Below are 16,661 nucleotides of genomic sequence, written 5' to 3'. Positions count from 1 at the left end.
AAATAAAAAATTCTGGGCTAAAAATAATTTTTGAGGAAAGAAAAATTATTTTTTTATTTTCACGGCTCTGCGTTATAAACTTCTGTGAAGCACCTGGGGGTTGTAAGTGCTCACTATGCATCTAGATAAGTTCCTTGGGGGGTCTAGTTTCCAAAATGGGGTCACTTGTAGGGGAGCTCCAATGTTTAGGCACACAGGGGCTCTCCAAACGCGACATGGTGTCCGCTAACGATTGGAGCTAATTTTCCATTCATAAAGTCAAATGGCACGCCTCCCCTTCCGAGCCTTGCCGTGCACCCAAACAGTGGTTTACCCCCACATATGAGGTATCGGCATACTCAGGAGAAATTGCCCAACAAATTTTAGGATCCATTTTATCCTGTTGCCCATGTGAAAATGAAAGAATTGAGGCTAAAAGAAATTTTGTGTGAAAAAAAAGTACTTTTTCATTTTTGCGGATCAATTTGTGAAGCACCTGGGGGTTTAAAGTGCTCACTATGCTTCTAGATAAGTTCCTTGGGGGGTCTAGTTTCCAAAATGGGGTCACTTGTGGGGGAGCTCCAATGTTTAGGCACACGGGGGCTCTCCAAACGTGACATGGTGTCCGCTAAAGATTGAAGCCAATTTTTCATTCAAAAAGTCAAATGGCGCTCCTTCCCTTCCGAGCCCTGCCGTGCGCCCAAACAGTGGTTTACCCCCACATATGAGGTATCAGCGTACTCAGGACAAATTGGACAACAACGTCCGTGGTCCAGTTTCTCCTTTTACCGCTGGGAAAATAAAAAAATTGTTGCTAAAAGATCATTTTTGTGACTAAAAAGTTAAATGTTCATTTTTTACTTCCATGTTGCTTCTGCTGCTGTGAAACACCTGAAGGGTTAATAAACTTCTTGAATGTGGTTTTGAGCACCTTGAGGGGTGCAGTTTTTAGAATGGTGTCACTTTTGGGTATTTTCAGCCATATAGAACCCTCAAAATGACTTCAAATGTGAGGTGGTCCCTAAAAAAAATGGTTTTGTAAATTTTGTTGTAAAAATGAGAAATCACTGGTCAAATTTTAACCCTTATAACTTCCTAGCAAAAAAAAAATTTGTTTCCAAAATTGTGCTGATGTAAAGTAGACATGTGGGAAATGTTATTTATTAACTATTTTGTGTCACATAACTCTCTGGTTTAACAGAATAAAAATTCAAAATGTGAAAATTGCGAAATTTTCAAATTTTTTGCCAAATTTCCATTTTTTTCACAAATAAACTCAGAAATTATCGACCTAAATTTACCACTAACATGAAGCCCAATATGTCACGAAAAAACAATCTCAGAATCGCTAGGATCCGTTGAAGCGTTCCGGAGTTATTACCTCATAAAGGGACACTGGTCAGAATTGCAAAAAACGGCAAGGTCATTAAGGCCAAAATAGGCTGGGTCATGAAGGGGTTAAACATATTTTCCAGTTCTTGCCAGCACCTGAAGGTAAATCTGACACTTTATCGCTGGAACGTGCCGTTAAAATAACAGCCGGTTATCAGCTGCTGCAAAGCTAAAAGGTGGTAAATACACCCCCCCAAAAAAGTGTGACTGGCAACTGTGCCCCTAGAACAATCCATGCCACCCATGCGCAGTGTCCCTTTAAACGCCACTTCCAGCACATGGCACCAGGATGCCGCTCTCACTGCAGCCATGCATGTCGCCTGTTACCTGTGAAATGATTGCTGGAAACCCCAGACATATCCCGGATACGACGATGTAGACCGTGACCCCCAGACCCGATTACTAGGAAGAAACCCGGGGGGCAGCAGAATCTTCCTTCCCGTCTTTCAAGAAAACTACGCAGCCGGTAACATAATCTAGAAGGAGGAGGACTGCTGGGGGCTGGGATAACGTAACCTTTCCGCATGAGCCAAGAAGCGTGTCATGACTGGGAGCAGAGGCGTCCACATCTGCTGCGGGTGCAGGCGGCCCTAGTCTCCGTCAGCATACCCTTCTTGCATCTGCCTATCAGAGGTGGTCGGTCTCCGAAGTGTGAAGGGGCCATGATGTCCTCGCCAATGCGGTCACCTCCTCCTTTGTTTTTCTGGAGCAGCTCTGTACATTTTGTAGCTGCTGAGCACGGCATGGCAGCTCAGTCCTATTCACTTCAATGGGTCGAGCTGCAATACCAGTCACTGCCACTATTAATCATAGGGCGCTGTGTGTGGTAAATGGTGCCGGAAAATCAGTGCCGAAAAACAGTTACCCTCATGTTACAGAGTAGTCAGTACTCAGCCACCATCACTTAAAGCGATTCTGATCACCCCATCAGAAAGTTTTGCTGTTCTTGCAGGATTTCCCTGACATTTTTTGGTCTGTAAACAGCTGACAACACAGCAAAGGGATCTCAGTGCAAAGTTGTCAGGAGAAGGAAACAAAAATTCCCAGATATTAGATATAACAAGGACACTATGAATATCTCATTAAGAAGTTGCTTAAATTAGGCAACTCAGTGACATTACCTGGAACTAGACATCCATCAAAAACTGAAGAAAAGACAAGAAGAAAATTGCATCGGGAAGCTGCCAAGAGGCCTACTATAACATTAGAGCTGCAGGAATTTCTGGCACGTCCTGGTTGTGTCCTGCATGTGACAGCAATCTCCCGTATTCTTAATATGTGTATCCAGTGGGGTAGGGTGGAAAGATGGAAGTCTTTCCTAACAAAGAAAATCATCCAAGCCCTACTATATTTTACCAAAACTTACATCAAGTCTGCTAAAAGTTGGTAAAAGTTGGAAAAATGTGTTCTGATGTGACTAAAAGGTGAAACTTTTTGGCCGTAATGCAAGGAAAAAGTTGCAAACCTGACAGTGCGCATCACCAGAAGATCACCATACCCACAGTGAAGAATGGTGGAGGCAGCATTATGAGACATACCTCTCTACCCATTCACTATAACATCCAAATGGTGAAATATTTGAGACAACCCCTTTAATGCCAACTTGGCTAGTAAACAATAAGTTTGAAAAACTCAAGCAAATTAAGATTGACATCCCTTAAAGTGGCTGCCCCTTTATAAATTTTTTTCCAAGCAATCCAGCTATAAAATAATACCCAGGGCGGACGGGCTGGGTCATTGGTGTGTTGGTGCCTGGAATCGCGTACATTTTGGTAATTATGGCTACACTTTTACTCTGAGGCGGTTACTTTATATTATGTATAGTTGCTGTGGCAATTTACTGCGGCACTAAGTGCAGGCACGTTAGGGCTTGAACTAGTGTTAACCCTTTGTTAGTTTGGGGTTCTACATGGTTGTATTGTGACTTTTGCCCTGATAGGAGGCTATAGTATTTTTGCCTTGTTCATCTCCAATGTCCCGGCGCGTCCTGACTTTTACATTTTCCACAATGTATGTTCAAACTTTTGCATATTTTTCCCTTGCACTTTGTATGTTGAATTAATTTTTTGGTCGTTTTTTAATTAATAAAATTGTAATTTTCTATATACCTTTTTGACCCTTTAGTCATTTTGTTGTGTTGAGCTTTGTGCATTTAGATAAATGATAGGGGCTGTTAGTCCGTTTTTGCATACACAGGGACCTTATTATCATTGATTGGGATCTGCTGTGTTATTATGTGGCTCTGTTCTTTAAGGATTTTGTATAAAATATTTGAAGCAGAGTATACTAAACTTAGAAGTCACTCCCCACTCCTCGTCCAGCAGAGCTGGACCCCGCCGATCTCCATGCTTCCTCTTCTAGACGGACATATGTGACGGCTGCAGCCAATCACGTCATTGCTGTCATATGTCCATATAGCAGGCAGAGGAAGTAGAGAGCCAGTGTCATGGCCCTATGGACGTGTGACCGCTGCAGTCAATCACTGGCTGCAATATGGCCAGAAGAGGAGCTGTGAATGAACAATAAGGAGAGTATACTTAAGGCTAAACATTCGATAGGCCGGCAGCCATCCCCCGTCTCCCCTCATACACAGCTCTACGACAGAGCAGACTCCTTCACGGCCGGCCGTAACCCAACTTGTCCGATCATTCCCTACCTAGACATAGTGCGCTTCTGGGACCCTCTTGACTCACTTCCCGAAACAGACTATCAGCCGATCGCGTGGATAGCGGTGGATTCAGACCACTTTGAGGGGGTCTTTACTTATTATTTTAAGCTTGACAGATGGTTCGGGAAAAAAAAAACAGTGGAAATGTCCCCCATCAGTTAGAACGCACGATAGTAAAAAGATGGCGTCTCCATGATTATGACGACACGTTACCAGGTAATTACCTTCTGATGTGTCGTCCAGACGGTCATCTGGTTTTCCACCCGTGGCTTCTTCTTGGGCGACTTCCTTGTGCGATGACTCTGCGATCGCATCGCAATCATCCGGCTCTACTGAAAGTTCCTCCTGACAACCCGCAGATCGTTCAGAGGGAAGTTGTGACAACTCTTCAGATGGCATAAGAAAATCCAAACATGCATCCCCTTGAGGGCCAGGAACCCGAACACTACAGCACATGGGCTGTACGGCTGGCGCGGCGGGCTGGTGCTCCGCTTCGGGAAGAGGAGTCTTCTCTGCGTCAGCAATTACAACCTGCAATAAAAAGTATTGTGATCAAGCCGCTACACCAAGACATTACAATGGTTTGTGACTGAGCTGCGATACCACTCACCGCCTCCGAATGGGAACGGCGCTGTTTCAGGAAGGAAGCAGCCATGTTTGTCAACCCCTTAGCACTATGTATTTTATGCATCGATAAGAAAGGGCATCACAACAGATATCAGATACTGGGTAAGTGAGCCTGGCCGGGATGACTGTCTATATCTAAAATTGTACCTCTGCAGGCCGCGTCCTGGGTCAGGTTACCAAACGTAGAGAGGAGCAGGGTCTAAGAATAGAGACCGTCCGTGCGGATGTAAAAAGAGGAGTAAGGGGCCTGTGGCTGGGCACAGTCTGATATGTCCCTTCCTTCACACAGGGGATTTTGGGTTGCCTGTTCTTGGGATCGCCGAGGCTCCCAGGAGGTCGGACCCAAGAGATTAAAAATTTATCACCAGACTATGGTGATCATGATACGTTCAGGGGATGGAAATATGAGCGTTTCGCAGATCTATACTGAACTTTTATCTTGTGAAAAGCAAAAAAAAGAAAAAAAATAGACCCTCAACACTGAAATTGCAACAGCAAGAAGGAAAAGTCATGGAACAATGGAAACGTCACTGATCTTCAAATTATGAAAGAATAGAAACAAAACTTCCAGTAACATGAGCGACATACGGCCTTGTGCTGCCATGGCGGAAGAGTCTCCGGACTTCTCTCCCACCGAGCACATAGGGGACATCTTTGGACGGTGATTATGCAGAGGCTGCCAGCAGTGGATCTTGATGATCAGAGGCAGAACCTTCCTCAGACGACCATTGATATCCTCAGTGATATTATCAGAGGCTGGAATGGTCAGGATTACTGCATGTGTTGTTCAAATCAAAACGTTATGAAATTATATATTTATTTATTTTTTTAAGATTTCTCCATGTGCAGATCAGTAACGTCTCCATCCTGCGATTTCCAGAATTCCACCATCTTTCCATCTGAGTGTTGCAATTTCAACAGTAAAGAGTTTATATATTGGATTAAATAAATTCTTACCTTTTCTTCTCGGACATCCTGTGGCCCCTCCTTGGGCCTGGCAGGTTTAGGGGTCAATGGACAATCCTTGGCCTGGATACCGCCAGTACATTTGTTTTGCTCTTTACCGCTGGGACTCTTATGGGAGTCTTCAGAGTTGGCGTTTTTCTGGCTCCGAGGACTGACATCACGTGCAGAGAATGTGGGGCTGAGCTTATGTGCGGAGACCTTCTTCACCTGCGTTCCGGGACTAGGGGCAGATTTCCTTGTGACGGGACTCCTCGCCCCCGGCTCTGCGGCGGCGGCTTCCTGTGCCCGTTTGACATTTCTGAGATCAGGTTTGATCCTTTTAATTTCCAAGTTTCCGACGGGTTGAGATTGATTGGAATCGGGTGCAGGCAGTTTCAGAGGGGATTTTGTCTTTCCATTTTCTTTTGCGGCGAGAGGCTTTGCTGGCTCTTTCATGATGTCTTTCTTCTTCTTCTGCTCAGGAAAGAGTAAGAGAAATTATTAATTCATTTCATTGGTTTGTATGTGAATCAAAGACATTAGTGCCTCAAAGAGAAATAAAAAAAATAATATAATATAATTTGGCTCTCTGGAACTTTTCAACATTTTCCCACATATCATGATTCAAACATAAAGATACAAAAAGGAGATTTTTGTGTACTCACCGTAAAATCTTTTTCTCCGAGTCATCATTGGGGGACACAGGACGAATGGGTGTTATGCTGCTGCCACCAGGAGGACACTAAGTTAAACACACACAAAAGATTAACTCCTCCCCTGCAGTATACACCCACAGGCTGGACAATCCAGAGCCAGTTCGGTAATAAAGCAGTAGGAGTAAACCAGTTAACAAAAAACAGAAAACATGTCCTAGTCAAAACACAGACTGAAAAGAACAGTCGAGCCAACTAGGCTAACAGGGAGGGTGCTGTGTCCCCCAATGATGACTCGGAGAAAAAGATTTTACGGTGAGTACACAAAAATCTCCTTTTCTCCTACGTATCATTGGGGGACACAGGACGAATGGGACGTCCCAAAGCAGTCCCTGGGTGGGTAACCAAAAGTTATAAATGCTGTGCGTGCCTGCGAGCTACAGATGAGACACAGCCGCTTGTAGGATTCGCCTACCGACGGAAGCATCTGCCGAGGCCTGAAAATGCACATGGTAGTGTTTCGTGAACGTATGAAGACTGGACCATGTAGCAGCCTTGCAGACCTGTGCTGCCGATGCCTGGTGCCGGATGGCCCAGGACGCGCCGACCGACCGGGTAGAATGAGCCTTGATCCCCGGAGGTGCGGCGTGACCCTTGACACGGTAGGACTCTTGGATGGCGGAACGAATCCACTTGGCAATGGAGGCCTTGGAAGCGGGAAGTCCCTTCCGTGGCCCTTCCGGAAGAACGAACAAGGCGTCTGACCTACGGAGAGACGCAGTCCTGGAGACGTAACGTCTGAGACCCCTCACTAAGTCCAGAGTGTGGAGCGCCCTTTCCGTGCGGTGGGAGGGAGCAGGGCACAGTGAGGGAGCAGGGCACAGTGAGGGAAGGACAATCTCCTCATTAAGATGGAAGGAGGAAACGACCTTCGGAAGAAAAGTCGGACATGTCCGCAGAACCACCTTGTCCTGGTGGAACACGAGGAAAGGAGGCCGGCACGACAGAGCTGCCAGCTCAGAGACACGTCTAATAGACGTGACAGCCACGAGGAAGGCAATCTTCCAAGACAAGAACAGCAAAGACACTTCATGCAAGGGCTCAAAGGGGGGCTCCTGAAGAGCACAGAGAACTAGGTTCAGGTCCCATGGTTCCAAGGGCATCTTGTACGGCGGAACCATATGAGAAACACCCTGGATGAAGGTCCTGACCTGCAGCCTGTTTGCAATCCTTCTCTGAAAAAGAACCGAGAGAGCCGAAATTTGGCCTTTAAGAGAGCTGAGGGAAAGACCCAAGTCCACTCCTGATTGGAGGAATTCCAAAATGTGAGGGATAGAAAAGCGGAGGGGGAAACGTCCCCGCTTCCTGCACCAGGCGAAGTATGCCTTCCAGGCGCGGTGGTAGATGCGCATAGAGGAAGGCTTGCGTGCGCGGAGCATGGTAGATATCACCGTCTGGGGCAACCCTTTCTGCCTCAGTACCCAGGACTCAACGGCCACGCCGTTAAACACAGGGCCTCTGAGTTCGGGTGGTAAATGGGCCCTTGAGACAGGAGGTCTGCGCGGCTCGGCAACCTCCAAGGTAGGTCTGAGACCAGTTGAACCATCTCGGCATACCATGTCCTGCGCGGCCAGTCCGGAGCGATGAGAATTACTGGAATCCGTTCTGCCTTGATCTTCCTGATCACCTTTGCCAGAAGAGGGATTGGGGGAAAGATGTATGGGAGTCTGAAACTCTGCCATGAGAGAACGAGAGCGTCGGCTCCGAAGGCTGAGGGGTCGTGAGACCTGGCCATGAAGACAGGAACCTGGCAATTGAAGCGAGATGCCATTAGGTCCACGTCCGGGGTCCCCCATCGAGAGCATATCTGGTAAAAGATTGCGGGATGGAGAGACCACTCTCCGGGATCGAGGCTGTGGCGACTTAGAAAGTCCGCTTCCCAGTTTTCCACGCCCGGGATGAAGACTGCTGAGAGTATGGAATAATTCGTCTCGGCCCAGCGGAGAATGAGCGTCACCTCGGCCATGGCCGCTTTGCTGCGAGTGCCCCCTTGGCGGTTGATGTAGGCTACCGCAGTGGCGTTGTCGGACTGGACTCTGACCGCACGGCCGGAGAGGAACGGCTGAAAATGATGGAGAGCCAGTCTGATTGCCCGAATCTCTAGTATGTTGATGGGCAGCTGGGACTCCTGCGGAGACCAGCGACCCTGAGTCGAGTGGCGCTGGAACACTGCACCCCAGCCGAAGAGACTGGCGTCCGTTGTGACAACCAGCCAGTGTACCGGAAGGAAGGACTTCCCCCGAGTCAGGGAGGACCTCTTGGTCCACCACCTGAGGGACTGTCGGATTGGGCGAGAGAGAAGGAGACGGCGGTCGAGCGAGGCAGGATTCCTGTCCCATACTGCCAGAATGGCGTGTTGTAAGGGACGAAGGTGGAAAACCGCAAAGGGCACTGCCTCCATTGCCGCCACCATCCTGCCGAGAACCTTCATGGAGAAGCGTAGGGAGTGAAAGCGAGGTTGAGTAAGCTTCCGGACTTCTCTCTGTAGAGTGGATACCTTTCCCGGAGGTAAAAGTACTAAACCCTGAGAGGAGTCTAGGATCATTCCCAGGTAGGATATGGTTTGGGCCGGGACTAGGGAAGATTTTTTGAAATTGATTTTCCAGCCCAGGCGCAAAAAAGTATTTATCGTGATGTCTACCGCCTCTGAGCAGGACCGGAAAGAGGAGCCTTTTATGAGAATGTCGTCCAAGTAGGGCAACACCACTATGCCCCGAGCATGCAGAATGGCCACGGCAGCTGCCATGACCTTGGTGAACACCCGAGGAGCGGTGGCCAGCCCGAAAGGTAGGGCGACGAACTGAAAATGGTGCCCCTGGACCGCGAAGCGGAGAAAACGCTGATGAGACGGTAGAATGGGGATGTGCAGGTAAGCGTCTTGAACATCTAGAGATGCAAGGAACTCGCCCTCTTCCAGAGAGGCAATTACCGAGCGGAGGGACTCCATACGGAATTGACGTACACGGACGTACTTGTTGAGAAGCTTGAGGTCCAATATTGGACGTACTGAGCCGTCCTTCTTTGGTACAATGAAAAGATTGGAATAAAAACCTTGGTACCTCTCGTTCTGGGGCACCGGAATGATGACCCCGTCTTCCCATAGCGATCTTATGGCCTGAAAATACTGACGGACCCCTGCTCTGGGAGGAGGGGACTGGAAGAAACGAGCTGGGGGAAGAGAGACAAACTCTATGTTGTAGCCGAAGGACACCAGATCGCGGACCCATCGGTCGGGAACTACCGAGAGCCACGCGTCCCGAAAGAGGAGTAGGCGGCCGCCAACTCTGTCTGTGTCCTTTGGCGTTTGCCAAAAGTCATTGAGGTGGAGACCTGTTAGGTCTGGGTCCTCGGGATCCCTGTTGTCTGGGTCTGCCTCTCCAAGAGGGAGAAGGTTTGTAAGACGGCTGGGAGGCCCTGTCCCTGCGCTGACCTCTCCCGACGCCGGGAGGCGCGGAGGAAGGATTGGACCAATTGGAGCCGAAACGGAAATATCGGCCTCGGCCCTGTTGGATGCGAAAGGGACGAAAGGTTCGTTGTTGGGGAAGGAATTTGCTCTTTCCCCCTGTGGAGTCTGCGATTATTTTATCTAGTTTGTCCCCAAAAAGGCGTTCGCCCTGGTATGGAAGGGACGTGAGAGATTTTTTGGAACCTGAGTCCGCTTTCCAGTCCCTGAGCCAAAGGGATCTGCGGATGGTGACAGCATTGGCCGCTGCCTGTGAGGCACAGTTGGCCGCGTCTAAGGAAGCGGAAACTACAAAGTCCCCCGCTCTGGCAATCTGGGTGGCCAGGTGTGAAACCTCGGGGGGTAGGTCGGCGTGAAGTGCTGTAGAGGCTAAAGACTCAGCCCAATGGGTCATGGCTTTTGCAACCCATGTGGCGGCAAACGAGGGGAAGAGAGAAGCCGAAGAAGCTTCAAAAGCCGAGCGAGCCATCTGTTCGATTTGTCTATCAGAGGGATGCTTAATGGACACGCCCTCGGAGGAGGATAGAACCGCCTTAGTGGCTAGCCGCGACACTGGCGGGTCCACGGAGGGTGACTGAGACCACTCCTTAGCAAGGTCCTGAGCAAACGGATACTTCAATTGCATAGCCTTTTGCCCTGAGAAGCGTTTATCCGGACGGACTCTATGGAGATCGACAATGTCCTTGAATTGAGGATGCATAGGAAAAAATCTATGAGCCTTAGTGGTTCGCCCGAATGACACGGGATGAACCGCCTTGGACGGGGTTTCCTCCTCTAACTGTAGCGTCTGACTTACAGAGTCTATGAGAGAATCTAGGGTCTCTTGGTCGTGACGATACTCTGGGGAACAGGACACGCTGGATGCGTCGTCCAGAAAGGATTCCCTGCTATGAGCTGGAGATGAGTGACGAGAGACTTCGCTCTCTGAGCCGGAGGGCTGATCACGGACCGGAGATATTACCCTGGACCTCTTTCTAGATGAGTGAGGGCTTCTGGAAACGGTACGACCTCTAGGCCGAGAGGGGTTCTTAGGTCGCGTTGCATCATCCGTGGAAGTGCCCTGGGTAAGGGACGGCTCACGGAGGGACTGTATCGTCCTTTCCAAGGATGCCACAGAACGAGCAAGGGAGGACGCCCATGCGGGGGTACTAGGCTCAGTACATTCCGGGTCAGAGGCCGGAGTATCCTGTGCTGCAGACATTTCGCAGGCGGAGCACAGCGGGGTAGTGTGACCTCGGGGTAGAGATACCTTGCAGGAGGTGCACACAGCAAAAATAACAGAGTGGGTCTTTCCAGTCCGTCTTTGCTTAGACTGTGACATCTTTTCCCTTAAGTGAGTGTACTGGTAGGGGAAGAGACAATCGTAGTGAGTGCGTCTCACCAAGTTCAGCGATGCTTGGCAGGGAGATCCTGAGGTCCTGTGCGCTGTGGTGCTGCAGAGCCGCCAGCGCACTTCCTGGTCCAAGATGGCCGCCGAGATGTGGAAAGGGCGCTTCTCGGGAACGAGAGGCGCCCAGAGAGAGAGAGAGGGGGCGTGTCGTGGGCGGGCGGAGGATTCCCTGCAATGCGCGTCAGAACGCTGCCGTTGTAGCGCCGCCCTCCTTGTATGAAGGAGGGAGAATGATCGCCCGCGTTAGAGTCCGGCCCAGGGCCGGTAAACTGTGCCATCGCTCTAACAGAGCGCCGGATTGCCCGCCATGCTCCCATTATAAGGCTGCCCCGCGGCTGCAGCGCCGCAATAGAAAGGGGATAAGGGATCCCTGAACAGGCGTCCTCTGACAGCTCGTCGGCCCCCGCACTTACCTTGTGCGATAGGGCCGATGCTCCATCCGCCTTCACCTTAGTAGGGAGAGGGTGGAGAGCTTCTGCCGCCGTGCAACATCCGCTATCTTCAGTGGTGGTGCAGTGGGCGGCTGCACGGACGCCATATCATTAGTCCGGCTGTGCCCTGGCTCCAGGAGACTTAGGTGGATGATTAGTCCCCGTGGTCGCCTGAAAAGGAGGGAGGGAGATCGGAACGCTGAGGAACCGTCGCCACACTGGAAAGTGAGCCAGGGCTGGCATCCATCGTCGCGGGAAAGGATACAGGAGGAACGCTCCGTGTACTTGCCCGTTGTTGGTTCGGGAGAGATCAGAGCTGAAAATTTGCCTGTCGCTCCCTTCTTTCCGTTAAAAATCAAAAAAATTGGTGGGGTCCTGAGGACCCAAGTGCCTCCTGAGACACTAAGTAAGAACTGGCTCTGGATTGTCCAGCCTGTGGGTGTATACTGCAGGGGAGGAGTTAATCTTTTGTGTGTGTTTAACTTACTGTCCTCCTGGTGGCAGCAGCATAACACCCATTCGTCCTGTGTCCCCCAATGATACGTAGGAGAAATGTAAATTTTAAATGTAAAGAATCAACAACACATGGAACACAAATGTGAAGTTGAACACAATTTATTGGTTGTTTTAAATTTTTCTGGAAATTCAAAAACTGAAAAGTGGGGTGTGCAATATTATTCGGCCTTTTTACTTTCAGTGCAGCAAACTCCCTCCAGAAGTTCATTGTGGATCTCTGAATGATCCAATGTTGTCCTAAATGCCTAATGATGATAAATATAATCCACCTGTGTGTGATCAAGTCTCCGTATAAATGCACCTGCTCTGTGATAGTCTCAGGGCTCTGTGTGAAGCACAGAGAGCATCATGAAGACCAAGGAACACAACAGGCAGGTCCGTGATACTGTTGTGGAGAAGTTTAAAGCTGGATTTGGATACAAAATGATTTCCCAAACTTTAAACATCCCAAGGAGCACTGTGCAAGCGATCATATTGAAATGGAAGGAGTATCATACCACTGCGAACCTACCAAGACCCGGATGTTCCTCTAAACTTTCATCTCAAACAAGGAGAAGACTGATCAGAGATGCAGCCAAGAGGCCCATGATCACTCTGGATGAACTGCAGAGATCTACAGCTGAGGTGGGACTGTCTGTCCATAGGACAACAATCAGTCGTACACTGCACAAATCTGGCCTTTATGGAAGAGTGGCAAGAAGAAAGACAATTCTCAAAGATATCCATAAAAAGTGTATTTAACGTTTGCAACAAGCCACCTGGGAGACACCCCAAACATATGGAAGAAGGTGCTCTGGTCAGATGAAGCCAAAATCAAACTTTTTGGCAACAATGCCAAACGATATGTTTGGGGTAAAGGCAACACCGCTCATCACCCTGAACACACCATCCCCACTGTCAAACATGGTGGTGGCAGCATCATGGTTTGGGCCTGCTTTTCTTCAGCAGGGACAGGGAAGTGGTTAACATTGATGGGAAGATGGATGGAGCCAAATACAGGACCATTCTTGAAGAAAACCTGTTGGGAGTCTGCAAAAGACCTGAGACTGGGACAGAGATTTGTCTTCCAACAAGACAATGATCCCAAACATAAAGCAAAATCTACAATGGAATGGTTCACAAATAAAGGTATTCAGGTGTTAGAATGGCCAAGTCACAGTCCAGACCTCAATCCAACCGAGAATCTGTGGAAAGAGCTGAAAACTGCTGTTCACAAACGATCTCCATCCAACCTCACTGAGCTCGAGCTGTTTGCCAAGGAAGAATGGGCAAGAATTTCAGTCTCTCGATGTACAAAACTGGTAGAGACAAACCCCAAGAGACTTGTAATCGCAGCAAAAGGGGCGCAACAAAGTATTAAGTTAAAGGGGCCGAATAATATTGCACGCCCCACTTTTCAGTTTTTGAATTTCCACAAAAATGTAAAATAACCAATAAATTTCATTCAACTTCACAATTAGATTCTTCACCAAAAATTTACATTTGGTATCTTTATGTTTGAAGCATGATATGTGGGAAAAGGTTGAAAAGTTCCAGGGGGCAGAATATTTTCAAAAGGCACAGTATATATCTATCAACCTCAGTAAGTGCCTGGGGTGTGTCTGTGCGCAAAATTGTGTCGAAGGGCAGCAGATAACAGAGGCCGGACTGACCTGTCAATCAACCGCAGGAGCCAGGTGAGGAACAAGCAGTGAGGGCCGGAGCCCCTGAAGTGCTTTGATACGCCCAAAGCACTCAGGGGAGGATGATACCACAAAGGTTTAGATTTCCGCAGGATGACCGCGCACACAGTCATACCTTAAGTGTTGGGTAGAAATTCCTCCTTAATATAAAGCAAGCGTGGACGATGCTACGACAATTACCTGGAGACTTGGCCATTTGTTCATTGGGATCTTCTTCTGTAAGATGAGCTGAAGGACGTTCCCCTTCTCCTTATACTGGATTTTACTGCACGATCCTTCTATTTCTTCATGGAAATGGCAGTTCCACCGATTGCCCTCTGGGAATAAGGGGAAAAAGAACAAAGTAAAATACTGGTATGAGCAAATGACCCGGTGTGGAAGACCCAAGAAAATGGCTTGTAATTGCAATCTCGGCTTTCTCGCCATCGGCGGATACCTGGGAAGTGGATGACGCAGTCTGTGTCGGTGAACTCTGACTTCAGCTCATCCACGTTCACCACTCCGGGCCCGGGGTTCAGTTTTACGATCACTTCCTCTGAATTCTGCTTCCAGTCGATCATCATGTCTGAAATCAGAAACAACAGTCTCAAAACCCATCCCGAGATGGAATATAGGGATTTTACAGCAACCCCCCCAATGATAGGTCCACAAGGGGTGGTCCACACGGATATCCCCCTGCCCGAATCTCTGCACAGATCTCTACTGCAACACGGCTGTTATCTGAATATACAACTATAAAAGAAGGATGGGTGTATAGGTCTGCCAATATGATAGACAGATAGTGCTGCTTCCTGGTCTCTACGGAATTGAATTAGGTCCAGATAGCACTGAAATGCTGATAATTATGTAGGCACAGATATTACGGCTTCCTTCCCTCTCTCTCTGTAAATGATGGAGACTCAGATAGCACCACTTCCTTGCCTCTCTTTGTAAATGATGTAGGCTCAGATTGTGCAACTTCCTTGCCTCGTTCTGTAAATTATGGAAGCTTAGATAGTGCTACCAGTATGCTTTTCTGTAAATTACAAAGGCTCAAGTAGCATTGCTTCTTTGCCTCTCTCGTGAAAAGATGATGGCTCAGATAGTACCACTTCCTTGTTTCTCACTGTAAATGATGGGGGCTTAGATAGTACCGATTATCTGTCTTCCTGTAAAGGTTGTTATAGTAGTACTCTCCTTCTGTTAATGTAAGCAGATAGTACTCCTTCCTGGTCTCTCGTAATAAATGTTCTGATAATGTAAGCAGATAGTACTCCTTCCTGGTCTCTCGTAATAAATGTTCTGATAATGTAAGCAGATAGTACTCCTTCCTGGTCTCTCGTAATAAATGTTCTGATAATGTAAGCAGATAGTACTCCTTCCTGGTCTCTTGCAATAAATGATGTATACACAGATAAGACTGACTCTGTATGTCAGCTGATAATTGATGTAGCCCTCTAAATTACGTTACAGGTAGTACTGCCTCGCTGTCTGGTTCTGTGTAAATGATGTAGGTGCAGACAGTACGGCTTCCTTGTTTCTACCATAAATTATGGTAATTAGGCACAGATAGTACTATCTGACTCTTCCTGCTAATGAAGTAGGCACCGATAGCATTGTCTACGTCCGTTAATGAATAGAAGCGAAGATTAAAATAAAAAAAATATGAGCATATGCCCTGCAGTAAGTAAATAGTAATAGTTCATGTAGATAAGATAGGGGACTTCTGTTTACTTTGTTTTGATTAAAAATTTCTAAAAGCCATTTCACCAGGACAAGTTGTGCCCCAATCAGGACGGTACCGAACTTGTAGTTCACCTCACTATGAGTCAGCAGATGTAAATATACATAAGGGCATCACAATTCTCACTGTAATTTTCCGATCTGAGACATCATCCAATATCCTGGTGTTAGAGTCTGTTTAGTGCCTTTGTAGATACAGCGACCGCGGCATCATCTGTTCACAGCTCCTTAGAGACGTCTCCTGACACCTGCACATGGCGAAGTCTCACTACCATGGCAGCACCTGTACTCCCGACAACTCATCTCCAAACAGCAATGCTCACTGCGGCTCCCGCACAAACCCGAGCGCGGCTCCCCCGCACAAACCCGAGCGCGGCTCCCCCGCACAAACCCGAGCGCGGCTCCCCCGCACAAACCCGAGCGCGGCTCCCCCGCACAAACCCGAGCGCGGCTCCCCCGCACAAACCCGAGCGCGGCTCCCCCGCACAAACCCGAGCGCGGCTCCCCCGCACAAACCCGAGCGCGGCTCCCCCGCACAAACCCGAGCGCGGCTCCCCCGCACAAACCCGAGCGCGGCTCCCCCGCACAAACCCGAGCGCGGCTCCCCCGCACAAACCCGAGCGCGGCTCCCCCGCACAAACCCGAGCGCGGCTCCCCCGCACAAACCCGAGCGCGGCTCCCCCGCACAAACCCGAGCGCGGCTCCCCCGCACAAACCCGAGCGCGGCTCCCCCGCACAAACCCGAGCGCGGCTCCCCCGCACAAACCCGAGCGCGGCTCCCCCGCACAAACCCGAGCGCGGCTCCCCCGCACAAACCCGAGCGCGGCTCCCCCGCACAAACCCGAGCGCGGCTCCCCCGCACAAACCCGAGCGCGGCTCCCCCGCACAAACCCGAGCGCGGCTCCCCCGCACAAACCCGAGCGCGGCTCCCCCGCACAAACCCGAGCGCGGCTCCCCCGCACAAACCCGAGCGCGGCTCCTGCCTGCCGCAAATCACCCACTTGTGAGCCGAAGGGGGAGATACAGGCGCTTCTCACAAAATTAGAATATCATCAAAGTTACTGTATTTCAGTTCTTCAATACAAAAAGTGAAACTCCTATATTCTATAGTCATTACACACAGTAATCTATTT

The 16,661-nt window shown here is 49.1% G+C and overlaps 1 protein-coding gene across 4 annotated transcripts in view; it reads right to left on the bottom strand.

Annotated features, from left to right (window-relative positions):
* Nucleotides 1-16,661, bottom strand: part of USP19 (ubiquitin specific peptidase 19) — a 58,744-nt gene that overhangs the window by 29,168 nt on the left and 12,915 nt on the right. For all 4 annotated transcript variants that reach the window (XM_077276413.1, XM_077276412.1, XM_077276415.1 and 1 more), the window contains exons 3-6: nt 14,243-14,371; nt 13,987-14,123; nt 5,624-6,085; nt 4,264-4,570 (exon numbers count right to left, since the gene is read on the bottom strand). In XM_077276413.1, the coding sequence (XP_077132528.1) occupies nt 4,264-4,570; nt 5,624-6,085; nt 13,987-14,123; nt 14,243-14,371 (1,035 nt within the window). The remainder of the gene's footprint in view (nt 1-4,263; nt 4,571-5,623; nt 6,086-13,986; nt 14,124-14,242; nt 14,372-16,661) is intronic.

The sequence above is a fragment of the Ranitomeya variabilis genome, chromosome 8, assembly GCF_051348905.1.
Source record: "Ranitomeya variabilis isolate aRanVar5 chromosome 8, aRanVar5.hap1, whole genome shotgun sequence".
NCBI classification, from domain to species: Eukaryota; Metazoa; Chordata; class Amphibia; order Anura; family Dendrobatidae; genus Ranitomeya; species Ranitomeya variabilis.
This window is presented reverse-complemented; position numbering and strand designations above follow the sequence as displayed.